General features: G+C 42.7%; 1 protein-coding gene across 3 annotated transcripts in view; it reads left to right on the top strand.

The window, feature by feature from the left end:
* The first annotated feature begins 2572 nt into the window (after positions 1-2572).
* The window catches only part of nck1b (NCK adaptor protein 1b), a 28480-nt gene continuing 3715 nt past the window's right edge, over positions 2573-27337 (top strand). Inside the window, exons 1-4 of one of the 3 annotated variants that reach the window (XM_041961336.1) lie at positions 2573-2764; positions 14607-14659; positions 15233-15473; positions 26076-26830. In XM_041961336.1, coding sequence (XP_041817270.1) covers positions 15248-15473; positions 26076-26830 — 981 coding nt within the window. In that variant the 5' untranslated portion in view covers positions 2573-2764; positions 14607-14659; positions 15233-15247. Of the gene's footprint in view, positions 2765-14606; positions 14660-15232; positions 15474-15857; positions 15923-18401; positions 18504-26075; positions 26831-27337 lie in introns of those variants that run through there. The other 2 variants (XM_041961337.1, XM_041961338.1) reach the window with 2 other exon arrangements.

Raw genomic sequence — 27337 nt, 5'->3', positions numbered from 1 at the left:
GTGCAATTTAAAGAATGTCTGGATCTTCATCTGATGATTTTGCATTGTTGTGTTGTTGGAAGGGTGCCAGTTGTGTAACTAATGTCTTAATATTTGTGTGTGAAATAAAAAGAGAAATGTACTATGGTGACCGTTTCTCCCCGATAATACTGCTTTAATGTCAAATTGTGTCAAAGACCAAAATGTCAGCTAAAAAAAACAAAACAAGAGTCAGTTTAATTTTTGTGATTTAACATTTTGAATCATTTTGGATCTGGTCTTGTGAGTGGCAGTGTAAGATGATCATTTAATTGATATGCACCTTTTATGATAATGACATCAGCGAGGTGTGGTGTATCCCTCTGTTGTCACACTGCCACACTTGTCGCACTGTGTAAATGTCAGCCCAGAAATCGTTCGTACTACATTCAAGGAATGAAAGAATAAAAAATAAATACCACCCACGTTTCATAAAATAACTGGCATTGCTTTTCTTAGCATTAATCTGTTGCTCACCAAGATGGTGTAATTGATCAAATAAAATGGCATTGTAAAGGGATAGAGGCCTTGTCATACACAATATAAACTTAATTTTCAAAGACACTTTTCGATCTTATGGGAGATCAAACATTATTTTGTGCACAAGACACTAGAAGCATATAGTATTCTCCCCAAGCATTATGTTGCTCACAAACTGCACCTTTTAGTGCTTTTGTGCTGCCTCTCACCTATGTTGTGGCCCCAGCAGCTGCTTCACTAGTGATTACGTCCCTGGACGCTGCTTCTGTTTACTTTCAGAGGCATTTCAAACTAATGCCCAGAGGCAGGTGCACCGTATTGGATTAAGGCCCCCTTTAACAGCATGTGCTTTTTTCTGTAGCGGACGATTCCGGAGCTCACCAGCGATGCTTCCTTTTTCTGTGTGGAAAGCCACACCATGGCAATTGGTCCCCAGAGGCAAAGCAAAGTGGTGGAATGAAATAAAAACATGATGATGATGCACAGCAGACAAAAGAGGACATGTTGCATGCTGCGGTACAAAACTGACACAAAGTGGATGTTTCATTAGCAGCCCAGCAGGTGGCAGTCACAATCCATTTCACTCAATCAGAGTTAGCTGAAGTAATACTTCACTGCGTTAAAAAAGGTAATTAGTGGTGCATCCAGTGGTTAACAATATTCAGCTAAGGGCTGCCATTGCATCAAAGCAATTTAAACAAATAATACCTAATTGAAGCCCTTTCATTTAGCAAGCAGAGGCAGAAGAAGAGTTACTGGACGAACGTGTGGATGATTGTACACACAGTATTTCCTGATGAAGTGTTAGAAATTAATGAAATTCTGTTGAATGTTTAACATATTTCTATTGAAGCTGGAAATAATTGGCCTTGTGGTTATGACCATGCACATGGCAGACGTGTTGCTGAAATGAAAACACTCTGTGTGATGACAATCTACTATTAGTGATGTCACAGTAAATAAAATGGTGAGTAAACCACAGGCTTCATTCATTTACAACAACCATAAAGACATAATAACGTGAAATTGTCTTTTACTTTGAAAAGCATGTTCTGTTTGTCATGTAACACTTTCTTTTAAAACACTGTGGTTGGGAGCTGAGTTTATTTTTCAAACTAAAAAGGTGAATAAACTGAGATACAGTTGCTTTAGTATCCATTTGTATGTGTTGTACCATGCTCTTGTTTTGAGATGGGTTTTGGGTGCAGAAAGTAGAATACATGTGGAGGAGGCCCATCTGTTTGAGCAGGAAACAGATTGCATCCTGCAGCGAGCTGCACAACCTTCCAAATTACTCTGCAACCCTGTTCACCACAGACATGTTTATTAGAAGTGCCATCATTTCCCAGGAGGAGCCTGAATGGAATCTAATGATGATTTATTATATTTATGTGTGTCTGTATGTGTGCTGCACAGTACAGATGACTGAGCACTTTTTATGAAAGGCCCAAAAACATCAGACTTTCCAATTATTGAATTTAGCTATTCATCAAATAAAGCCATTCTTGTTCAAGTACAGACAGCATATCAACAGCTGCAGCCAACATTCATCATGAATTAGAAAAAACAAGCTGGAGTTAACTTTTCTATCAGCTGATAGACCACACATTTATATCTTTCCTTTCCTTTGGAATTGTTAATTCAAAATGAAGTTGCAAAAAGTGCAAATTATGACTAAATTTTACAGAATGATGCCTAAGCACTCAACACTTTAAAGGCATTGAATATAACTTTTCTTTTTGGACAGCTGATTCTCAGCCAAATTAAACAATAAGTAAAATATAAGTACAGAGTAATAAAATATCTCCTGTCTCTCTCACGTCATTCATATGCTTCTTTTATAGTAGTGATTAGGTTGACTGTTGCCTCATGAAACGAAAAACATGATGGATACTTATGAAAACGCCAAACATCAGCAGCTGCAATGGGATTGACTGACAGCGCCGCTATCCAATCAATAGAGACTCTACTTCCCTGCAGCCAATTGGATGCGAGTGGGAGGAACCTGGAGTCTGAACAGCTTGTGAGGCTGCTGCTAGCATGCCTAGCTGTGCTGCTGAGCAATGACATGCTTTGATATAGAAATGCTATTCCAACGGGGCACAGCGTCTCATCAGCTAGGCTAGCTTGTTGGAGTGGAAAATTAACTGGCTGCTAGCTCGGACTCTGGATATCATTCGTGTGCATCCAGTTCCAGTCTGTGTGACGCTTCCACACGTTGAATTATTCCTAAAGGAGATCAGAAGAAGTGGCCATCGGCAGTCGGGTAAGACGTGGTATGACTGAGCAGGGTATGAATCTGGGCTGCCACTGACGGTGAAGCTATCTGGTCCAGGCTACCGCACTAACGTTCCTCACGAGAGCTACAGGCTAGCTCCTGCTACCCTTGAATTCGCCGAGTAACGTTATAACTCACGTCGGCTAACAGCTAACTGTTAACCCAGACAAAAACCAGTCTGTCTCCTTGCCAACATGGCCAACATACTGTTACCCAGCTGGCTAACGGCTAGTTTGCCTGTAACCGAGATATTTGTAGCCACTGAACGAATTTTTTTGTGAATTTTCTTTGGTTAACGTTAGCCAAGTTATATACCGTGACACGCTGTCAAGCTTAAGTTGTAAGATTAAAGCTCAGATAAAACTGCTGCACAACCTTTAAATGTGGCTACACATCAGACCTCGCAGTGCACCACGTTAACGCTTTTATTTCTGAAACTGGAAACGGAGAAGACGCCTTAACGGCAGCCACTGTGTGTCTTCTAATTTACTGCATTCACGTTGTCTCGTTGTGTTCTCTTATGCTTGCGTTATGTATGCAATGTTAACTAGTACTCAAGTTGAAGTAGTTGGGTGTTGTGCGCTGATTGGACCCAGCTTGGTCATGGTCACGATGGACTTGTGTTAAAAAGCCAGTTAGCTGTGATTGTGCACACATGAATGTTTATTGTAGGCAGCCTCCATTTCTCCATTTATTTCAGAGGAGTCCAGGGTGATGGCTTCAGATATCTTGTATTGGCTGAACAGTCACAAACCCAAAGACAATCTGTTTACAGTGATATAAAACACAAGAAAACAGCAAATCTTCACATTGGAGAAGCTGGCACCGCAGAGTGTGTGGTTTTACTCAACAAATCAATTATCAAAATTATTGCTGATTCATTTTCTCTCTGATTCAAAGAGCAAAACTAGCATACTAGTAGGAAAATGTCTGGGAACTTTCATCTACCTAGGCAGACCAGTAATGGGCAAATGTTCTGTGTAAGTGAAACCATTTCTGTTTTGGGGCAAGATTTTAGATAATTGCACCCTCTGTTTATCTCCTAACATTGTTTCTACTTTGCACAACCAAAGCCAGACTAAATGTCATGCTTCGGTAGCACAATGGGCGATAAGGCTGTATAATTGTTGGCAAGCTCTTGTGACTTATGTTTGTGTGGCCTGCTCCAAAACTTCAGCAGGTTAATATGGCTTGTGTGTTTTATCTTAATTTGTTAGCATATCAGATATGAATTTGAAGATATGTGGTTGGTTAGAGCCGAATGATTTAAGGATTTAAGGGGGGCAGCATTTGTGTCTTTCTGAAAGCCAAAGGGAGGGGGGTCTTTTGCAGCTGCTGAATCGTATAGTTTCTGTAATTATTGTCACACACTGACAGACCTCTTCACAGTCTCTCATTAAGGTTTCAGGGAGGTGAGAGGGGGGCGAGAGACATTTGGTCTGCTGGTGCTCTGTTCTCAGTGGGAGACAGAGGGAGGATAGCCACAGTTTGCAGGGAGAAAGATTGTGGAGACCTGCTTACCAGCATGATTTGTTTGAAGGCTGGTATTATATTTCTCTTGGGCGTTGAGGCCAATTTGTAAGATGTGAAAATGGCTATTAGGAGACCTATGGAGCACATTTGCATCCATCTTCTCCTAGGTCATGAATTCACATGCAGTAAAGCTTTCAGCGATGCATGTTGATATTGCAGTGATTTGGCCCTATAAACTTTATCTGTGTCCTATTTATAGCTCCTGTTGACTCAGATACCCTCCAACAGCGACCTTGTTTGAATGTTATGACAGCATAAGCTTATGGATATGCAGTGATGAGCTGTTTTCATATAAGATCCTGCCCTCACCTCTTTCTCAGTGGCCTCAAGCAACCAAATCTGTCCCCACAGCCTAGGGGAAAATGCCAACTGTGCATTTTCATGATTGCCAAAAAACTAATGTGGCTGAAAATTTCCCTGGTCAAATGACAAGCCCAGGAATCAAGTCTATTAAGTATCGTCAGAGTTCTATTAAAATTGAGAAACGGGATTTTTTTTCTCGTAATTTTGTCTCTTCTGTCTTATATCTTATATGGTATCTCCCTATTCTCAGTTATTGCATAGACTGTTTTCCATTTCCTCATTTTCTTTTTCTGTTTGACATGTTTCCTTTGACTGCCCATGCGTGCTTGAATGTTTGAACCGTCAGTAACAAAGGTACTTTCTATATGTTAACCAAGATCACCTGTTGGACAAAGGAGTTCAAGGACAGGAGCAAGAAAGGGAAGAATGGCAAGTGCACTCCTGCTGTACTGTACTGCTATCAGAGTCAAGTAGATCTGAAAAGATTTTTAAAAAATTATATCTGTTAAATCTGTTCATGCGAGCAAAAGCTCAGTCATCAGACACCACACAGTTGACGGTGCAAAGTTTGGTCACATTTCTCCCCACTTCTGTAAAACAATGTGCGGTCAAGATCTTCACCATCATTTCTCATTTGGAGCAAGTCATTTGGCTTCCTCATTTAGCAGAAAAGTAATGTGCAGTTTCAGTGGTGTTTTTCTCTATTAGTTCATTATGGTTCGGGGTTTTCTTTCAGTGGTTTGGCAGTGTGAAAATGAGGATGTGTGTACTTGCATTTGCGGCTGTTATTGTGATGACAGACGCTGTTGTGTATCCATGACTAAACAAGCAATGTGTCAAAATGTGTTCTTAGAAGTGTAAATTTCTTTCTTGATTTAAGTAGACTTTTGAGGCACAGCTTTAGTTTTGTCTCCCCACCTCCAAGATGTTCTGTGTGAATGTGTTAAACCAACAGTAGGTGTTTAGCCTACAGATCTGCTTCAGTCTTCCACAATGTTGGGAACCTCTAAGCACCTCTGAGGACTTAAAATCAGTGTGCATGTGAAGAACCATTCAAACCTTCAAATGGTCCTTCATATAGCTGCATTATAAGGCAGTATTTTAATTAAACATCTTAAGAACCATCATTTTGGTAAATGCAACGCAGATTCCAGAAAAGTTGGGACATTACGTAAAAACGTAATAAAACTGAATTTGAAAATTTGCTAATCATTTTTCACACATACTCAATTGAAAACCGTACAAAGACAGTATTTGTCGTGTTTGACCTCATCAACAACTCATAAACATTTGCTTACTCTGATTTTGATTGCAGCAACACGTTTCAAACACGTTGGGGACTTTTTTGGAGTGGGGGTTGTAGTTTGGACTGCATAATGTGACAGCACACTTCAGAGCCGAAGTCTCTGCACAGCCAGCTGCGACTTTTATGCTCTTGCTGTATGGATCAATCTGCTCAGGCTGAACGTAATCATGATGGCCATGTTGGTTTTGTCCAGTGACATTTTCTATAAAGTTTTTTTCAAACGTTGTTGCATAATCAACAATGCTGCCAAAAAGAGAGAAATCAGTATTACTTTGTGCATTTCTACTTTGACTGGAAAGTAAAAAGGGAAAAAAAAATATGTGAAGCCACAGATGGCTGGAAGCTGCACACAATATTCACTCTGTGTTTTATATGACAGCAGTCTCAGTCAAGACTACAGTTTTAGCCACAGCATATAAAATACCACTCCAGTAATTAAATTAGTTTAAAACAAGTGCCCTACATTTTGTAGCGATGGATCAAAACTTCAGACATGCCAGAAATACGTCCGAGAGCCAGACTCTGATTATTAAAGTATTTAATCAAGCAGTTGCCATTACATAACGTGATTAATCATCAATCAGTTCATCTTACAAATGATTTTGATTGCACAGGTTTTTGCTTGTGCAAAGATATGACCATCCCAGTAAAATTGGTTCAGTCATTTGTGGCTTCCAACCCATTGATCTCAGTTTGTTCCTTTAGATGAGTTAATAACAATGTGTGCAATCAATAAACTCACAAAATGGCAAGAAAAGAAATATTCTTACACCTGTTTTTTTTACCGTATTTCATCTGAATTTCTCTCTTTTACCAAACTAAGATAAACTTAATTGCCTTAACTCATCGTAAAACACAAGTAATTCAAAATTGACATAAAAACAAAAACTCACCAAGGCCATGGCCAGTCATTGATAGTGGATATATTTGTTTTATCAACTAACGCTATACTCGCAACTACACTAGCAACCACTAGTCTGCCTTGTGTCTGTACAAAATAAGAACAATAAAAAGACAACGATCAAAGTCACACCGTCAACAAAAGAGCAAAATACAAGCCAAATACAAAAAGTTGAGCCATTGTCTTGTTTGACACGGTCATCATTTTCTGACAGTACAAGTTGTGGCTTTCAGTAAAATTAGCATATTCTATATATTAGACAATATTCTACAAGAAGCCCCGGTTTCCTCATGCACAGTGCTCCCAGTGTTTAAAATGTGTGTAGGCTGTTTCTCAGAGGTGAGGGTTTCTGTGGAAAATGTTTTCTCTCTTGTCCCTCTCCTATCAAACATCTCGCTGATCTCGTTGATTTGTGCAGACCCCAGATTTCTGTGGCATCTCCATGGAATCTGGAATGCCTCCTGCGCTCAAGATGCTTATACACAAGTCCCAACACGTGGCCCTCGCAGACTTGTGTCCCAAGTGGCTTGTTTAGTCCTATTGTGACAGCACCCTAGGGCTCATATTTGCCAGGATGTGCAAAGACTAAGAGGAAACCAGTGTATCCATTTCACCTCTTTGACACAGGCTGTCTGGGATTATTATCTTGCGGTTTACAAATGATCTGCTATTTTGACTGCAACAATAGCTTTTTCCAGAAGGCTACAGTTGCAATGAGGTATACAGCAACAGCACATTGTGTAGCCTGATTTAGATTTTATGTGGATCATCTCTTTTACTGACTCCTTAATGCTACTAGTAGTTTTAAGTAGCCTGACACCACACAAAACCAAACCACAAACAACTTCATTGTACTGAAGTACTTGATGTTAGGAATCCTTTTGCTTTGTAAACTTGGATTAGTCATTGGGAAATCCCCTGGAGCTCTCAGAGTTGGTGAGGTAACCTGGAGGTTTATTTTGCTGTTGCCTTGATCCCAGATTGCTTGGATGTGGCCATCATTGGACCTGGTGGCTGTCGGCAAATAGACCACCCAGAGCAACAACTGGCATCAACAGCAACAAGCAGGGTGTGGATGCGGATGTGTAGGCTCTGCTGATGTAGGTGGGGTCTGAGGAAGTAGATCCTTTCTTACAGTGAGGTATTATGTTCTGCTAGGTATTTCCTAACAGTGAGGATTTACTGTAAGTGTTTTCATGCTGATAGGCTGCTGCTGTTGAATACATTAATCTCATTTAGTGTAAATACTGGAAGGTAATTAGATAATGTGTGAGTCTGGCTTACATTGAATGTATTTCTTCAAATACTAGAAGATGCAGTGGTCTTCTAAATTTAGCCTGTAGGTTTCCAACAAGCACTTTGGTTATGTATTTGTTGTGGTTTATGATAGGTGTTTTTTGATCTGGCTTTTCAGGGCTAATGCAGATCGCTGATAGGTTTTATTGTGACAATGTTGGTTTCTTTTTTTTCTTTCAGCAAGGGCCCCAGTAAGAGATTCTGTGAAGTACAGCTGTACTGAAAGTACTGTCTTTACATTCAGAGCTTTTATTGAGGTTTTTGTCATCACATTTTATAAAGTCATCACCCTAAAAAAAATGTGTAAATCCTTTAACAAAATCGTCAATTTGCATTTTTCATTTGATTAAACAAGTTAGTCTTAAAATGCTTCCAAACTGGCAATTGTGTGTCTTAATGCAATGCCAAGAACATGCACATACATGATATGATCCTCCAACTACTGTAGTTATGTATATGTAATTAATGGTGCTGTCAAATTACTGCTGCACAGCCCCATTAATACAGGTGCATGCCTCCCTTTCAGTGCAGCAAGCGGGAGGACAAACAGTTTTTTAAAGGCAGTGAAAATATTGTCTTTGAAAGGCTAAACGCCAGCAAATGTACATTAAAAACATATTTGCAGATAAAAACATATTGTGAATTATGGAATTGATAACACCTATCTATTTTTTAATAAATTTTGACTTTGGACTTTGACTCTGGAGTTATTGGAAATTTGATCATAGAAGTTGGAAACAATCCTAAGCAGCCATAGCAATACTAATAATGGTAGTATAGCCTAATCTTTATCTGCAGCTGTGCAGTAATACTGGGTTTAAACAGAGCGAATAGACTAGAATAGAAAAAGAAAACCTCTGCATCATTTGAATGTTGATTTAGAATTTGAATATCAACATTATGAATGAAGCTTTGAAGCCTTGAAGCTATTTGCTATGGCCCCACCGTGAAGCCACCACTTTGGTCTCATGTTTGTGTCATCCCTCTTTATGTTGATCTGGTCTCCCCATTCTAAAAATAAAGGAGACAAAAAAAGGACTTTGGGATGACTACGTTCACAAAGGCATTTACCTAAAATTGGGTTTTTAGCAGCTGCTTCATGCTGTGTGTTCATGCTCCTGTTTTCCAGCCACAAATGGCAAGTCACTTCACCAGGGCCATCCCTGGGGCTAGATGGTAACATACAGCCTTGCATTTGTGAAGTGAAGACTATGCAGCCGTAATAAACTGGGAAGTGAAAATGGGGAAGTGAAAACACATTTGGCCAATGATTATGTATAAGGCTTATATTATGATCATTCTGTAATGATTGACAAATTTAGAAATGAATATCATCTGTTATGAATGGATGCCAAATATATCTGAATTCATCTGTCAGCCTGTGATTAAAGTTCATGTGTGCATGAGAGCAATAAAAGATAGTTGGTCATGTGTTATCATTTGGATAAGATTCCCCTCAGCTTCATAAATACTGCTCTTGTCTTTTTAAATAATTTCTCTGAACAATAAGTCAAAGTGGCTGGGTTAGATTTAGCATGAGACATTGCATTTTGTGGCTAAATTGCCATGCAACGTATTTCAAACAGTGGCGTTTGTGTATGCTTCTTACAGAGGGAGCCTTTTGATGTGAAGCGGGACTAAAAGACAGCTTGAAACTTTTGGTGTTAGTTGTTGCTATGAGAGTAAATCTCTGGCAATTCTCAAAGGACATGAGACCTGGTCTATTTTAGGCCATTCTCAACTGCTGAGGGTGATCCCGAGGGGTGGATAACCAACTGCTTTCACACAGTCATGATCCTATATCCTGAGTCCAAAACACTAGAGACCCCCCTGCCCTTAATTATATTTTAATATGATACTAGAACAATATGGTTTTCCAATAGGGAACATCATATTTTCTCCCAGCAACAGAACTTGATCTCTCATCTCTTAATTGAGGTACATTACATGCACCAATGCAAAGCAGAGATAAGTTATCTGAACTCATCTAAACTCCGAGGTCAAGCCTGCACTCTGTCAAATTGCATCACTTTCCCATCATCCGGTCACCCTTGTGTCCACACTTCCTGTCTCACAGCTGGCCTGCCAAGTCTCCCATGACCCTTTGCTGCTATGCTGCTGTTTTGTTTTGAGAGAATCTAGGACAGCTGGGATGAGATGCAGTCTCATGGGTTTTAGATGCCGTGGTTCGATGCGAAAAAAAAGAGCACAAGCTCGTATTCATCTGCCTGTCGTCGTTCCTGCACTGTCCGCTGGCGAAGCCGGCCAGCCCCCTGTGGCCAAAATGTGAGTTTTGGTGTAAGTTGGAGGAAGTGCAGCAGTGCCAGAGGGGCTGAGTGAGCAGTGAGCATACAGAGCACATTCCAGAAGGCAGCAGAGGCTGTGATTTTAGCAGGCTGTCACAGGGATTAGGTTACTCTGTCTGCCTCTGTGAGCTCATGCTGTTGCTGTCTCAGTGCCTCAGCAATCCTGTCGAGCAGTGGTACACTATTTGCTCCCACTGAAAAGAGAGACAAGAATCCATAATTGTTGTCTTAAGCTTGTTTAGATTGCACAATATCCAGTTTTTGTAACTTCATTTTAAAAACAACACTCTGATGTCTGTTAATAAAGTCAGAGCCATTCACTGGAATCCACACTGCTCTAATGTGCAGTAATCATTCCAGTTCTTACCTTCTTATGCATATGTCTAGTGTCGTGACCCTATATCATGCATTACCAAATAAGCCGCTGGGTGTGCTCTCTGACTAGATCACGACATGTGTTTTTTTTTTTTCCCTACAGCGATATAAGGGTTGTAGCAGCAGCTGTAGAGTGCAGGATGTGGTGAACGCGTGTCATTGTTGTTTCATAGTAACTCGCTGCTAGTTATAGTTGCTCCCTGCATCGCTATTACACCATTGATGTGCAGTTGTTGTGGTTTTTGGTTTACAGTGCTGCTTAGCGTCTTCTAAATTGTACTGACTTGCAAAATAGTATTTTTAAAAAATCTAAGTAGAAAATCACCACTGTGTGCTTTTTATTTATGAAAATAACCGTGCCAGATTTGAGTTGGAGGCCTTTTGCTGATTGTTAACAGTTGTGACCAGTGTTTGCGCTCTTGAGAACATGAGTGTATTACTGATAGCAACACTTCCTGACCTGCCACTGGCCTACAGCTGCTGCTATGGCAGTAGATAAGATGGGCCTCTATCAGCTTGGTATTTAGGAGTTAACTGTACTGTGTAGTTGCATGACACAAATAGGCTCACAACACTGCATGTTGCCAGTGGATTGACGGCTTTTTTCAACATCGACTTGATTTGCAGGTAAAACCTTAAAAATGACTCAAATGACGATTATTCTAGTGTACATTAAAACTAATCACCACCAATTATGATTGATTGTTTAATTTAAGGCTGCTTTTGCTTTATTTATATCATTGCAAGTAAGATATCTTTTGTTTTTGGACTGTTGATTGGACAAAATAAGCAATAGAGGAGGTCACGCTGGCCTCTTGAGAATTGTGATGGGTGTTTTTCGCAATTGTCATTGCGAAATTTTGACATTTTGTAGAGTAAGCAGTAAATGTCTCAAAAACGTAATCCAGAGCTTCTGGTATGATGAAAATAATAATAAATTGCAGCTCTAATCAAACATACTGCTTTTAATTAATAGTAGTACCATAATAATCAGTAGGCGGGTCACTCACTTGCTGTGTTACAGAAGCTGTAATGAAGTCAGCTGCTTTAAGATATTATAAATGCAAATGGAATACCTTCTGCTGCTGCTGCTGCCGCCTGCATCAGACTGCTTGTGAACCTCTTGGAAACTGTTATTATGAAGCAGCTACCTTCAATTGCTTTACTTTTTTGATAATCAAAAAACAAAATATCAATTAGGAGCATTCTTTCCCATCATCATGTCAGTTTTTGAATATTGCATGGCATCGTAGCCACAGTTAGCTGGGAAAACCCCGCAGTTACCACTGACTACCATATTTGACCACCTGTCTACCATCCATGTGGTCTGGTCACCCTTGTTGACAACCGCAAAGCTCGTGCTTACAGATTCTGTTTTTGCTTTATGTTTGGTGCCAAGTTATTTTCAGAATTAGACATGCTTCTACAAAACATCTATACAACTAGTTACTCCTCACAGAGGTCCTATGCTATTTGATGGGGGAGCAGTTATTCATTACGCCACTACATCTGTCACAATCTTTTCATAATTTCCATATTGGAAACTGTGTCCTTTTTACCCTTAAAATCCTGGATAATTCTCCCTCTCTGGATGCCTTTCTGCATGATCACTCAACAGCATTTTTTTTTCTTCAAATGTTAAAAATATCACATAGCAGACAAACTTGCAGATGCTGATGTCACTGATCAAACTGATATTATGATAGGAGGACGGCTCTGAACTTGTTTTTGTGATTTTAAATCTGGATCAGATGCATTTTTAACTCAAGGCTCCTCAGAATCTGGTTCTAGCGTGCTGGCTTTAACAGCAAACATATGAAACTGCAATGTTTTAATAACTTGTTTGATTTAAGAGAAGTATCGGTTATGTATGAGAAATAAAGTTAAAACAAATGGAAGTACAAAAATCAGAGTTGCTTATTTAATGTGAGTGGGTGTGGGCGTTGGCGGCGGATCAGATACCTGTTAACTCTGCCAGGCAGCAGGGTAAACTGAGATTCAGTGTGGATATGACACCATTTGAGCAGTTTGACCTGTCTGACCTCGTGTTTAGTGCTTTGGAGTGTCGTGTGGCCTTGGCTCAGACTGGAGCAGTGCGATTAGCTCAGAGCATCTGTCGCCCAACTTTTTGATCCTCCCTCACATCTGCACTATCGTAAGTCACTGCGGTGTTAATGTGCACTTAGTGCTCAGCCGCTCCAGACGTGGGGGGTGATGGCAGTTAAAAGAAGCGAGACTGGGATGCAGCATGCTTTCTGAAAGTGGGAGATAGCTGGGAAAGGGAAAGTCCTACATTGATGAATCTTTCATGTGCTAGTAGGGAGAGTATAAAGTGGAAAAAAGATAGTAAGGGTGGGGGGGTGTGTCGTAAATGGAGAAGGAGCACATATACACACTCGTCAGCCTCTTTGGCAGACAGTTATCCAGCCCAGCCCAGGGAGTGGAGAGGTTGTTGCCTTTGTCTTGGTGAAAAGAGACAGCACTCGAGGAGAGTAAATCAGCTCTTTGTTTTTGTGTGCCGCTCCCTAACATGTCTCCCAGTGTTCATTAATTTAATTAGAGATGGAAAAGGAGCAGGCAATAGCATGCCATGACATAAAACCACAGCAGACACCCTAAATGTGTTTTGGTAAACAAAGTCAACAACACTCCAGATTTTGGATCTTTACATTATACATTTTACCTTTAAAGGTATTGTCATGCTTGCATTCACCCTTCATCCAATGAAGAAGTTCTTCTCATCCTATGCTTATTTACTGTGTATTTCACTACTCTTGGCTAATCATGCTGTAAATTAGCTTGACACCTTATGTTTGCCTAAGATCAGGTTCGGGGGCCTATCTCAAGGCCAGCTGCAGCTGAAACCTAGACATTACTGCTTCAAGTAAAAAACCCAAGAGCTCTCGATCAATGAGGTCAGTGTCTGGTCCCTGAAGTTGGTTGGGGGGCTAAAGGTGAAACTCCATCCACTCCCATGACATCAGAGCAGCCAAGCAGCCTCTTCAGTAGTGCCTCGCTCCCTCAGTGCAGTATTAATCTAAGCATAGCCTAGCTGTGCTCGTGGCTACATAGGTCATAAGACCGGTTGGTTGTGAATGTGCTCATTGTTGAACACAAACAAGTTTTGATTGTGGATCACAGTACTCCCAAATGATAATTCTGAAATGGCCGGGGAACTTGAAAGTTCTTGTGATAAGCAACTTCGCAAACAATGGAGCCTTGCTTGTAATGTGGATCATATAATCACAGCATTTGCATAGGCCGCACACTTAGGAATATTTATAGGCTTGTGCTAAATTTAAAGCAGTATCCTACATCATTAGTGCTCACAGAGAGTTTTACTCCCTGATGAAGCCACACTGCTGACGCACACTGCCCCTCGTTTTCACTTCCCTGTTACAGTAATCTTTGCCATCTTCCTGGCTCTCAGGTTCATGTTTGATGGCTGACACAATAGACAATCGTTGGAATGCTTCTGAGAGGAAATCATCCCCTCTGTAAATTTATGAAGAATGTGGATACTGGGAGATTGGCTCTGTGCTCTCTGGCAGCTTGTAGTGTTGAAGACTGAAAAGAATAGTCATTTACATCTGTTATTTCTAGAGTACAATTGGTGGGGGGAAATTATGTCTGAAGAGACTAAACTGTGGAAATGGTAGCTGCCATTTCTTCTGGCCAGTATATTTGGATAATGCTGTCCATGAACAGTGACTTTCAAGTCACTTAAATAGAAACACAATTTAGAAGTCTGTGGGCAAATTTTGACAAGCTTGATTTTTAATTCTCTTGCATTGTCTGTTTTTTTCCCAGGTCACCAGAGACGTGTGAGAGCCCTTGAAGTTGTCAGCTTTGATGCAGCACAGGTACAGCTATTTATTTCCAACCACAGTTTCTAAATTTACTTTCAGTGTGTCTCTGACTGTACCTAATCATTGTATCTGGAGCAAACTGCACAGTTGGGGAATAAAATGTATGTGAAGGCTGGGCAGCTGGAGATGGAACAGATTATCTTGGCCCATAAATATGTGAGATGTGTTGGTTCAAAGGGAGGTTCTTTGAAAATGGGGCTCCAGGTTTTTCTCACTTATGTTTATGTAATTGAATGCATATTGTCAGTATTGCAGAAGTACATGAAAAAAATGTCACCATTGCCCACCAACTTTGCTTACCAATTTCCTGGGGGAAACCCTGTACTGTTTCACTGTCGCAGAATGCTATAGTGCCGTGGTGCTGTCCTCGGTATTTTATGTGGTCGAAATTGAAGCTAACTTTATCACCACTACTGTTGCTCATTAGCCAACACTGGCACAGATAAGACTGTAGATTGTTCAATAGAAAGACATTGCCGATCAATTAGTTGGAAATTTCTGTAATGTAGAACATTCACTCTGGCCACTCTGACGTCCGTTCTTTGTCCTCTCCTCCCCCTCCACCAGTGCACCTAGTGCAAGATGACGGAAGAGGTGATTGTCATCGCCAAGTTCGACTACATGGCCCAGCAGGACCAAGAGCTGGACATCAAGAAAAACGAGCGCCTCTGGCTCCTTGACGACTCCAAGTCCTGGTGGAGGGTTCGAAATGCCACTAACAAAACAGGCTTTGTGCCGTCCAACTATGTGGAGAGGAAAAACAGTGCCAGGAAAGCTTCTATTGTCAAGAATCTCAAAGACACACTTGGTAAAAAATCCAGTTATCGTCCCTTCAGTTTGCATGTATTGAGTTCAATGTGATGGTTCAATAAGCAAGATGCCACTCAACCTGCATAGGTATTTGCACTGTCAACATGTATCTTCAGACGTCTGTCTGATTGAGCCACTTGGTTTGTGTTTCATGCACAATTGGCTCTTGTTGCTCAACCTAAAAGGAGTAGAATCAGTGAACATCCTTTATCTAGGTCAGCACTTAACCTCAGTTTGTTCTTGACCACATTGTTGTGGCATCTAATGCACTGCAGCCTCTACAGGAAGATGGTCTCAGGCTGATGTCTGATTGGTTGTAATGCTGAGAGCTACTTTCTTTTCACAGCGCACTTAGACTGAAGCTTTAGTATCTGAGTGGAGTGTCTGTAGTGTAGCGTCTAATGTACGGTGCCATTTTTTCCATTTTACCTCGAAGCATTTCCACAGGTAAGACAGTAATATATTTGATTTCAAATGTTTTTTTGGAGTTTAGGAACAAATGCAAAGGAAGTTAGATTAGTTTTTTTGTTTTAGAACTGTGCCACAAAAAAGCAATCTAGCTTGTTTTGTGTGAACAAAATCTATATAATAGCTACACTGTTTGTGTGTGAGCAGCGGCAACAGAGGGTGTCCTCCTGCCCTTTTATCACGACCAGAATTGATATGGCACAGGTGTTGGCTGCTCTCTCAACGCAGCAGTAATATTTCTGGGCTCTGCCACTCGCCAAGGGCCTTGTGCTGCCTGGAACAAGCCAAATGTAACTGCGTATGTAAGCCAAGGTTACCATTTGTCTTAGCTTAATTCTTCTCGATGACAGATATTCATGATAATTTGGGATATACACTCTGACCACTGGCATCCAGTCTGGAACACAGCCACTTTCAATCCTCTTGCCAATGATTTGACTTTTTCATCATTTCTCTTATGTGTTTTTGTAAAATGCGATGGTCTTATCTTCACTTTCTGATGCTTTTCACACTCTCATCTCCAGCTTGTTTTGCAGACATCAGTCTCTCAATTAAGAGCATGATGGGATAACCATGTTTGTTGATATACTTTGGACATGTTTGGACCAGATCTCATTAGATTAGGTTAAAGGTTGTACGCCAGCATTTGCCACTGAGGCTTAAAGGCACACTAAAACATGCCTCCATGATATCAACCTTAATTTAACTTGACCTGTTTTATAAAGGCTTCTTATATTGATATAGCACTTTATAAACTTTTTCATTGTAGTTTTATTTTTGTGAAACAAAAAAAGCCAAAGCAGGGCACCTGCTGTTGATAGGCCCATTTCACAAAACAGGACATCAAACCACACTTGTGTGACTAATGAAACAGAAAGCTTTATCTCCTTTGCTCATGTTTGGTGCGGTGATGATGATGTACTGCTGCGTGGGGCGATCTGTGCGAGGAAGCCCTGCACCCGAAAGTGGTGTTTCCTTGCACAGAGGACCCAAAGAACGGGCCTGTTCTGGGTAGTGCTAACCAGAAGTGTGTCATCAGTTTAGAACTGTATCACACACTGCAGTGTTTGCAAAGCACTTATCTGTTGGACACGTGAACAGCGTCTTCCTGTAAGCTGCGCAGTGTTTTTTTTTTTTTTTTAAATGTGTGAGTGTTGTGAGAAGAGACACATTTGGACAGCGCTGTGTGCTGAACTGCTCTGATGAAATATGATATAACAACAGAAAGAGGCCTCTTTAGTGTAGCTGTTTGTTTACATACAGCACATTCATTTTTTTTGCACTTTTAATCATCTTCCTGATGATGGTGACTTTAATTTACAAGAATTTCCCCGTTTGTTATTGCTTGACTCAAGCATGTACATTGTTTAACTGCTGCACTTTTAGACTGTGCAGTGTGTTTTCGTGTGTAGGCTTATCAGTCCGCCTGTATATTTGTGTGTGTGGTTGGGCAGGGATATGTGTTGTCATGCTTCACAGCTATGAGCCTCCCAACAACTTCCCACCTGTCACTACATCCATTGATCAAATAACCTCAGGTGAACAGCTGCAAGAGTGAGACACACACACACACAGGCTCAGGTCTCACACATAAACCCAATAAAACGCAGCCGAATGTAAAACACGAGTTAAGGCAAAAGTGAGCCTCGTTAAACACTAATACAATCATAGAAAGCTTGTAAATACTTCACCTTCGTTTCTTCTTTTTTATGATCTATAAGTAGATTTTAGACATTTTAACTGGCAGACTGTGGGAGGTTGTGTTTTTCTTGTATGTGTGTGTGGGAGAGCAATAAGAGACGCAGCCTGATGACCACACTTTCATATGTTATGGGGGGAGGAAAAATCTATCCGTCTTTCCTTTTTTTTTCCTCTCTCTCCCTCTTTTTGAAACAGGCCCGTTGCTGGGTGTGGAGTGGTGTCATCGTTTGAAAGAATGTGCGAGGGTATGATCCGTCTGCAGATGGCTGTGTTTTGGTGTGCGTGTGTGTGCGCGTGCCTGTGTTTCTGAGTTTGAGGACTCATGTTTCCTGGGTTTGTTGTAGTTATGAGTGTGTCTCTACAAACAACTGCAGTCATGTGACACTGAGCACTCACTGACTCACTCAGCCGTTGCAGCGTCCCCACAGATCCCTACTGAGTGTATTTTCTTAGAGATCACAACCCTCTTATAAATACCACCCTGCTGCTGAACGCTGATGGGGTAGCTCCTTCACTTTCCATACATCTCTCTTGTTTCATCTCTTTTTCTTTCTCCGAGTCTGAGTTTCATCCCCCCTCCCCTCTCCCTCCTTCTTCCCCTTTCCATGAGGCCTCTGTACTCTGCCTTCTAGAGCTGAACCGGAGGCCTCTCTGTCTCGCGCTCTCATTGGCCGAGCCCGGCCACATGGTCACGGAGTGGGCCGCCCTCCTCTGCTATCCGCCCAGCTCTCTGGGTGTTCACATGGAATAACTCTACAGCTGCAGTGGGAAGGGAGCAGGGGCCGGGAAAGAGACAGAGAGAGAGGGAGAGACAGCGAGCCCAAAATGGACATGGCTAACCTATTCAAACATTTCTTTCGTGAGTTTTTAACTTTCCTCGTCTTCTGTAGTTCCTTTTTAAAAAGTTGTTTCTGACTTGTTTGTTGTATTACAAGAGGTGTAGAGGGCTTTTGTCTGAAGTTTGAGTGCTTCTTTTCTCTCTCTTCTGACTGCAGGAGCGGTTGTCAGGTTTTTCTTTCGTCTTCCCTTTTTGATTTTTCACTTTTGTTTGCAAGTCAGTTTCAGCTTCAGGTTAGCCAAATGAACGTGTCATAATTAGAGAATTAGAGAATTTTTGTGCTAACATGTTGTGCTGGCAGGGCAGGGAGAGAGGGTGTCTTAACAGCTTTTGAGGCTGTGTCTGTGTGAGCGGCTGCAAAGACTGGGTGGATATGCTTTTTGAAAAGCCTTCTGCTGAGCTGAAGCCTGTAATTGCCTCAGCAATCCCTCTCTGTCTCTTTCTTTTAAACACACTCTCTCACACACACATATATACACACAGTAATCCTACTTTTTTCTAGCGTTTGTCCAAATGAGGGGGCTGCAACTCGCTGGATTACATTATCATGCTTCAAGACCCCCCCTCCTCCCTCTCCACCCTGTTCAGGAATATCTTCAAGACATAGTCTGTTTTCTTTTATGCTACCCTCAGGGCAAGCTCGCTCTTTCTGGGAGGGTCCCCACCCTCCACCCCACCGCCAGTCATGAGCTACAGTTGAAGGGACGCGGGGTGCTCATGTAGAACACTGTAGTCATTGTGCAGAGAGGAGGAAGGGGTCTCTGCTGATTGATGGGTCCCGGGCGCCCATCTCTTACACCTCGCTCGGTTATCAGAGGAATGTCATTACCTCGGCAGCTCCGTGGGCCGTGGATACTTTACAGCCACACTGACACACTTTTTCATAACACCCTGGCGCACACCCATGTTGTAATCTCACCTTGTAACTGTTGAGTGGTATCTCCTGTCTGGGCCTATCATCCCTACTTGTGTGTGTGTGTGTGTGTGTCCGCTGCCTGGCCTTGCTTGTAGTCTAAAGAATCCAGAGAGCCTAAAAGGCTGAGAAGAACACAGAGATGAGCTAACAAACCTTTTGCTTGTGTAAACGGAGAGCTGTTAGTCTCCTCTCTCTCTCACTCTTTCCCCTCCCTCTGTTTTCCTGTTTCTCAGCCTCCCCAGCGAGCGGAAACTCTAATTTGAGCCACATTTCTCCCTGAGCTATGGAGGAGTGCGGGCCAGAGAGGAAGTGAGAAGTTAGAAGGAAGTTGAATCATTGTGCGGGGGTCTGTCTGTTGGACTCTGTGGCAGTCAGTCTCTGTCCCTCAGTCCTGCTTTCCAACTCCCGCTTCTTTCCTCCAAACCACCGCTCGCTGTTTCCTCCGAGCAGAAAAGCAAAAGACACAATCATAATTAAGAGACTGGCGGCAGAGTCGTCAGCGTCATTTGGCTCTGACATGTTTTTGTCTCGTAAGGCTGTCCACCCCTCTTTGTTTTCCTGTGTCTTCTGCCATTAAGGGATTGCTCAAGAGGAAGTGAGCAGTGGTCTGGGTTTGTTGAAAATCAGCGCTGTAAGCATGTTAGTGAAGAACAGTGGTAACGTCTACAGCACAGTTCGCCATGTCTGTTATTATACTGATGATTGTTTTCTGTGTATCGATTCATACACAGATTATTTTCTTGATCAACTGATGAATTGTTTGGTGTATAGAAGAGCTGCAGCGATTAGTTGATTGTCATGTTTTGATATAATTGAATAATGGTTTTAGTTGTTTTATTTTTAAGCTAAAATGCCAAACATTTCGTGTTCCAGCTCTTCAGTTGTGACGATTTGATGCTTTTTTATTTGTTGGACTAATTATAGCAAACTCAATGTCTTTGGGTAGATATTCAGTTTACCATCATATATTAAAAAGAAACAGAAAATATTCCCAATTGAAAAGCTGGAATGTGAATTTTTGCTTAAAAAATACTGAAACAGTTTATCAATTGTCAGAGTCACAGATTCATTTTCCACCAAATAACAAATTGCTTTAGCTAATGATCTCATTTCCTACTTTTGATGGGTTTGGGTGGAGAGCAACAACCTCCTGTTAAAAACCGAGCCGGTTTGTGTTGGGTCTGTGTACCAGTAAGCCCATGTCATAAGTAGAGCTGGCTATCAAACCTCACTACTTTTTTATTACTGAATGAAATGAAGAAAAAAGTAAATAGTATTATGAGACAGTCCAGATATGTGATGCCAGCATCGCAATCTTACTCACTACACACTGTTACTCAGACAACATTTGCAAGCTTTGTTTTTTGTTAAAAAAAAAAAAAAAAAAGGTACCAAAACTCATCAGGTATCAACTTAGCACTTGTGTGAAAACATTGCAAACGACGCTCAGCCCTGGTTATTAGACTGATTTTTGAAAGGGCAACAAAAGCTTATAATTATCTCTCAGGTTACCTTCCTTGCAGTTGTTTTAAAAGCTATTTTTCATGATTCAACACAGTAAAACAGTCGTTGTCATGACATCTGTTGCTTTACTGGAGTAGCAAATTAATGCAGTCGTACAAAAGGATGAAGTTAAGTAAATCTTGTGTTATTGAGCTAAAATACGCTCAAGGAAGGGGAACACATGATAAAATATGGGTCACCAGAGAAAAGGTTTAGGAAAAAATGTCCACTGATAAAAACTTGCTGTCCATTTTTATATTTTTGCAAATAGAAATGCGACAAAATCAGTTTGAGAGTGAGGTAATCGTTCCAGTGTTGCTGCAGTGATGCATAAGTACACAGATTCACAACCAGTAGGATTTCAGAAACAGAGTCAATAATTGCTGGGATTAATACAGCCGCCTGTTTGTTGCAGTGTCAGGAAGGGTTCTACTCGACGTAGCCTCTGACAGTAATGCTGTAAAAACCAAATGGAGCGCCGAGCCGCCGTCCCTCCCTCCGCTCCATCACAGGCGCTGATGGCTGCCTGCTTTTGAAGTCTCCGACGGCTGAAGTTGAAAGAGCTTTGCACGTTTCCTGTGCAGCTATCAGTCAGCCATGGCAGCAGCTTGATTGAAGCCGTCGTCTTAAAAGGCAGCCCCGACCCATCCCCGTCGAAGAATACGCCAACTCACTCTTGCGTGCCTTCCCTTTTAGCTTGTTTGACTCAGTCTTTCTGAGTGCTCGTGGTGTCATTACATTTAATGTGTTAGTCTCTGGACCATATGGCTGAGGGTTGCTGTGTTGCATCACATGTCTGGTGACTGCCAGTGACACATTGCTGTCAGACTTTGAATTGCCATGGACACACAGAGCACTTTCTGAGCGCCTGCAGTCTCAGCAGTGAAGGCATGGCTTTGCTACGTGGTAATTAGACAACCGTGCTGTAATTGCAATTTAGGATTAGTATGGGGACTCGCTTAAAATATTAGGATTTGTTTTTATGAGCCATTTCGCTGCTGCTGAACTTGTCCCCAGTGATCGTGTTCTGTTCAAGTGCGGGGATGTTCAGACACTGTCAGACAGCCTGACGCGGGGTGTTGTCAGCAACAGAGGAAGAGCCCTGGAATGGAGGGAAGCCGAGGGGTCGAAAGGGCCTTGGCGGACAATGGACGGCCAGCCAGCGAAGGGAGGCCAGAGTTAAAAAACAAAACTAGTTCCTGTCTGTCACTGGTAGCCAAACAAACTCCTCCAGGCACTTTCTTCTCCTCCTGCCGGTGCACCTCATCTGTAAACAAAAAGTGAAGTTTTCAGAGGGGTTTAACATATGTGTGTTAAGGCCTTTTGTCATTGTTTGCAGTGATTTACTGTCGTCTGACGCAACGTGATGTCCTTCCTCCGCATCCTTCTCTCAGGAAATGCACAGGAAAAAGCAGCTGACGTTCGAAACAGAAAAGTTTCCAGCGCACAGCACTACTTAGTTTCCCCCTCTGTCGAAGACCCTTCCCAGGTAGCAGCAGAGGCAGCGGCACAGTTTGCGGGTTTCAGAGGAAGCGCTCAGCCACCACATCTGCACACACATGCAAAGTTCATGCAGTTGACAGTGTTCAGGGTCAAGGTGGAGAGATCGAGCATGAGGACTGTGCTTCCCTCAGCTAGGGAGGAGTTAGGGGAGCAGTCAGCTGTGGGGGCAAAACCCTGTATTTTTAGTTTTTCACCTTCTACCGTCTACTATTACTGTATACGTATATGCCAGTCATTGTGGAGCTATGAGTTAGTTGGAACTATTTTGTTGGTGTGCAGGATTCGTGACCTTTTTCATGATACTATATTATTATTATATATTATATTATATATTTTGGCACCAAATTGGCAAATTGACTGCCTATTTACTGTTTCATTCAGTTCTACTCATGCTCACATGGTTGGGTTGTGGTAATGGTGGCAGGTCTGGACAGCACTGTGGCCTGCTAAGATGGTCTGTCCCATAATTAAAGATTTCCAGCTTCAGGCCAAATAACCAGTGACGTGTCCGTCACAACAGCCATGAGTCCTGTCTGAAGTGCTTGACCTCAGACTGCCCAGTCATTATAACTGTGTAACTTTTATACCCTATGCAGGGCATTTTGTGTTTTTTACAAGGCAATGGGTACCCTAGAGCATGCACATTCAAATAAAATAGTATATACACTGACATTATAGTAAGAATATTGCATTAAAATATATTCAGCTAGTTCTCCAGGCTTTTATCAGATATGTGGTTTGGCATTTTGAGCTTGTTACATGCGCCCTTTGCTGCCCATTCATCAGCTCATCAACTCATCCTGTGTTGTTGTTTGCAGTCAAACGTGTTTCCTACAAACATTCAGCCTCTTGTCAATACCAGAAGGCCACTGGAGACACCTTGTAGAGGTGCACCAAGTTCAGCTTCATTGAACTCTCAAACATGGCAGAATATCAAGGAAGTGTGTGGCAAACATCAGTCACCGGGCTTAGCTGTAAAAGGAAGCACAAACTCGCAGTTGTTCTTTGCTGCCACACCACTGAATTCTCGGTAATTAACCTGCATGACAGATGGGCCCGTAGAGAAGCATATGCCCTCAGTAACCCTTATCTTCTCCCAGTATCGTCTACCTATAGATGTGCAGGCAAATCCCAACTTCCTTTTATTGCACTGGCGTAGATTGAGCATCTAGTCAAATACACTGGTCTTTGGTTCTGTGCTTTTTTAATGCAAAGTGTTCGTGTGACTGGAGCAGGAAGCAGCGAATCAAATCCCTGACAAGGGACACTGATAAGGGCTGTTCTACCTGGCCAGAGAGATAAAATATTAAGCTCTTGGTTGTCTCTGCTCTCAGCTGGAGCTAAAAAATACTTTATTTATGCAGGGTTGACCCCTAACCTTTGTTCGGAGCTAACTGGGTCATTTCCAACAGTGCAGAATACATCCTGGGGCTTGCACCTGCACGAACATGTTTTCTCCCCCAGCATGTGATATTTTAGCTGTAGATTCTGTCTCTGTCACTTTTGTGTCATTTTAAACATTGAAGACGACTGAACCGTTTGTGTTGGCATGTGTGCTTTTATGAGGACCAAAGACACTTCATACTTGTGTGTGTGTGTGTGTGTGTGTGTGTGTGTGTGTGGCCTTCTCTCATTTGGCTGTTTTGTCCATATGTGATATATGTGTCTGTACATAGAGATTTTAAGAGATATAGATGTTTTGATCTTGTCTTTTTGGAGTTCTCCCTTCGAGTTTCTTGCAGTGCACAGAGGCATAACTGGTCCTAACCTCCACGTACAGACACCAGCTCTTAACACCCTGTCTGGAGTCTGTAGTTATGTACAGTGTGTGTGACTAATAACAGGGTCTACCTGGAAGCAATTTTGACGTTGGACTCTCAGCACTACCATGAAATTTGTCTGCACTCCCTGAGTCACGGACACTTTTCGGTAACAGTTTTGTCTGTGGTGAAACAGATTCAGTATGGCGTTGTGACAAATTAGTCACGTTCCTCGCTCGGTAAACACACACACGATCCTCCCAACAGCCCTGGAGACTACACCCTGCCTCCCTGTGTAATTTCACCTAGCTGACTTTGTGTTATGCAAGCAATAGCCTTGCAAACGTAATCAGAAAAGGTCACTACTTTAGTCTGCTCACTGTGTCTGCTATCAGTGTTTGCCTCACCTTTAGTCTGGCTTGCCTCCATCATCAGTCAGTCCAGAGAGCTGTCATAATAACAGTGACGCCATATTAACTTTGTGAGAACTAGCAAAAAGGTGGACTGTTGCTTTCTTGTTCCTGCAAATAATATATTGAGAGGTTAGTATTAGAGCTGCTTTCTGGTCTCTTGGAAAGTTGGAAGAAGGTGTGATCTCACCACTGCGTCCACTGCTAGCTACACATGTCATACAACTGTTAGCATGCCAGGCTGCCAAGTGGAAATTCCTGTCCAGTAAGACGATGACCACAGGCCTGCCAAAGCTCGGCCTCCGGGCTCCATAACCCAGGAAAAGGCTAAAGGGCCCTGGTAATCCCCCTTCTGTTAGCCTCTGGGCTGTTTAGTGATGGTGCCACTGAATGCCAAAAGGTTTGACTGCATTCATGATAAAATTCACCCTGTGGTCATTCCCCGTTTGACTGGCTGACATTTAGCCTGCAAACAGAAAGGGAAAAGCTACTTCTCTGCTAGACCACAGTCGATAAAGTCTTGTTTAATATGCACTTTTTAATCATCCCTGCTCTGCGCTAAAGTCTAGCGGTCAGCTCTGTGGGGTGCTTGGATCGTAATGGGGGTTGGGAAGGATGGAGGAGTGGAGAGTTTGTGTGGACAGAGGGGAGGAAGGAGAGCTAGAAAGAGTGTTGGCAGAAATGAGATGGTTGGTTGGCATCCAGCTGCTGTGCAAGCAAGGCCGCAGGTGTCGGGTCAGCTGAGGTGATTAGCGCAATGTGATTAGCAGCAATGAAATGTGGCTGACCCCTTTTCAGTTCAAGGCAGGTGTATAAAGTAATTCTTTTCATTGTTAGGTGGCAGTAATCTGATAGAGTAGTGTACATTTTTTAGCTTCCACAGAATTTATAGGCCCATGCCAAAACAAGTTTTCATCCCACTCAGATTTTTTTTTCAGCCACACCAGCATTGCTTTTTTGTTTCCTCAGCACCTAGACCTAATCCCCAAGAATGTATTTGGATTTGCCGTGTGGGGGTTAGGGCACTGTAATGTGGAAAAGGAATGATTTTTAGCCCTACTTACCAGCCCTCCCTGTATTTCAGCACAACCCCTGATGCTTATTATCGCTGGCTGGTATTTTTCTGGGTTTTAATGGGTGTGTGTGTGTGTGTGTGTGTGTGTGTGTGTGTGTGTGTGTGTGTGTGTGTGTGTGTGTGTGTGTGTGTGTGTGTGTGTGTGTGTGTGTGTGTGTGTGTGTGTGTGTGTGTGTGTGTGCGCGTTTGTGTGGTTTTTGTTTTTCTGTTGAGACTTGTTCCACATGAGTGGAAGGATGTGAAAAGTGAAATTCCAGGGACTTGTGTTTTAGTAAAATGTTGACTTTTAAGTTAATTTACACAAGAAGACCTAAAGGGCCTGTGTGTCAGCTGCCTTGTTATTCAGTTCCTGACTTAATGTTAGTGTGGACGATGATGACGTCTTCTCTGTAAACTCTTACACCTGTCCTTGATTATTTTCTCTAGGAATTGGGAAGGTGAAGAGCAGAAAGGGGGGGATGAGAGACACAGCCTCCAACGCAGACACAGACATGTATGCAGACAACGGCGAGCGGTTGTACGACCTCAACCTACCCGCCCTGGTCAAGTTCAGCTACACAGCAGAGCGCGAGGACGAGCTGTCGCTGGTGAAAGGCACGCGGGTGGTGGTGATGGAGAAGTGCAGCGACGGCTGGTGGCGAGGCAGCTACAGCGGACGCTCTGGCTGGTTTCCGTCTAACTACGTGACGGAGGACGTGGACGGGACGGCGGGGGGAGGGGGCATGGGCGGGCTCGGAGACCCGGCCGGATCGCTAACGGAGAAGCTGGCGGCCGTGATGAACAGCACCACGAACGGGAACAGAGTGCTGCACACGGTCCAGGCGCTCTACCCTTTCAGCTCAGGCAACGACGAGGAGCTAAACTTTGAGAAGGGCGAGGTGATGGAGGTCGTGGAGAAGCCCGAGAACGACCCGGAGTGGTGGAAGTGTCGCAAAGCCGACGGACAGCTGGGCTTGGTGCCTAAAAACTACGTCACTGTGCTGGACTCCACCTCCCATAAACCCGCAGCAGGGCCCGCCGGGCCGCCCACGCCCGACTGTGACTACATCTCGCCCTCAGGCAGCGGGCGCTTCGCGGGGAAGGAGTGGTACTACGGAAAGGTGACGCGTCACCAGGCGGAGGTGGCCCTCAACCAGAGAGGCATAGAGGGAGACTTCCTCATCCGAGACAGCGAGTCATCGGTCAGTAGCCTTCACCTGCTCGTCAGACAGTCTTTGATTTGTTGATTTACAGCATTCAGGCTCCTTTACACTGTGCAGCTGACAGAGAAACTGGCAAAAGCTCTGCTCCTCAGTCCAGAATGGTGGTCCTAGATTGTACAGCGAGACCACACCCACAGACCGACGAAATTCTCACAATTTAGCTGCAGCTATAAGCCAAGTCTACAAACCAGCCAATCAGAATGCCACGTGAAATGACGCTGTCATACACTGGTCAGCGAGACGTTTCTTGAGTGGCAGTTTTAAATAAAGCTCAAGAAAAAAAACATGCATACAAGTGTCAGCACTTCAGCCAAAGCTTGTTTACTGTCTCACTGTTTACATCACAGCACTACGATCGATCTCGCGTGTCTCAAACTGATTCTGCACAGTCTGACACACGACAACCAAGATTTTCTTTGACCCATCTCGCACAGTGCGACATACGATAAATCTACACAATCGTCGTCTGAAGGCGCCCGTCTGACC

The sequence above is a fragment of the Chelmon rostratus genome, chromosome 20, assembly GCF_017976325.1.
Source record: "Chelmon rostratus isolate fCheRos1 chromosome 20, fCheRos1.pri, whole genome shotgun sequence".
Lineage (NCBI taxonomy): Eukaryota > Metazoa > Chordata > Actinopteri > Chaetodontiformes > Chaetodontidae > Chelmon > Chelmon rostratus.
The sequence above is the reverse complement of the archived record's forward strand: the minus strand, read 5'-3'. Positions and strand labels throughout refer to the sequence as shown.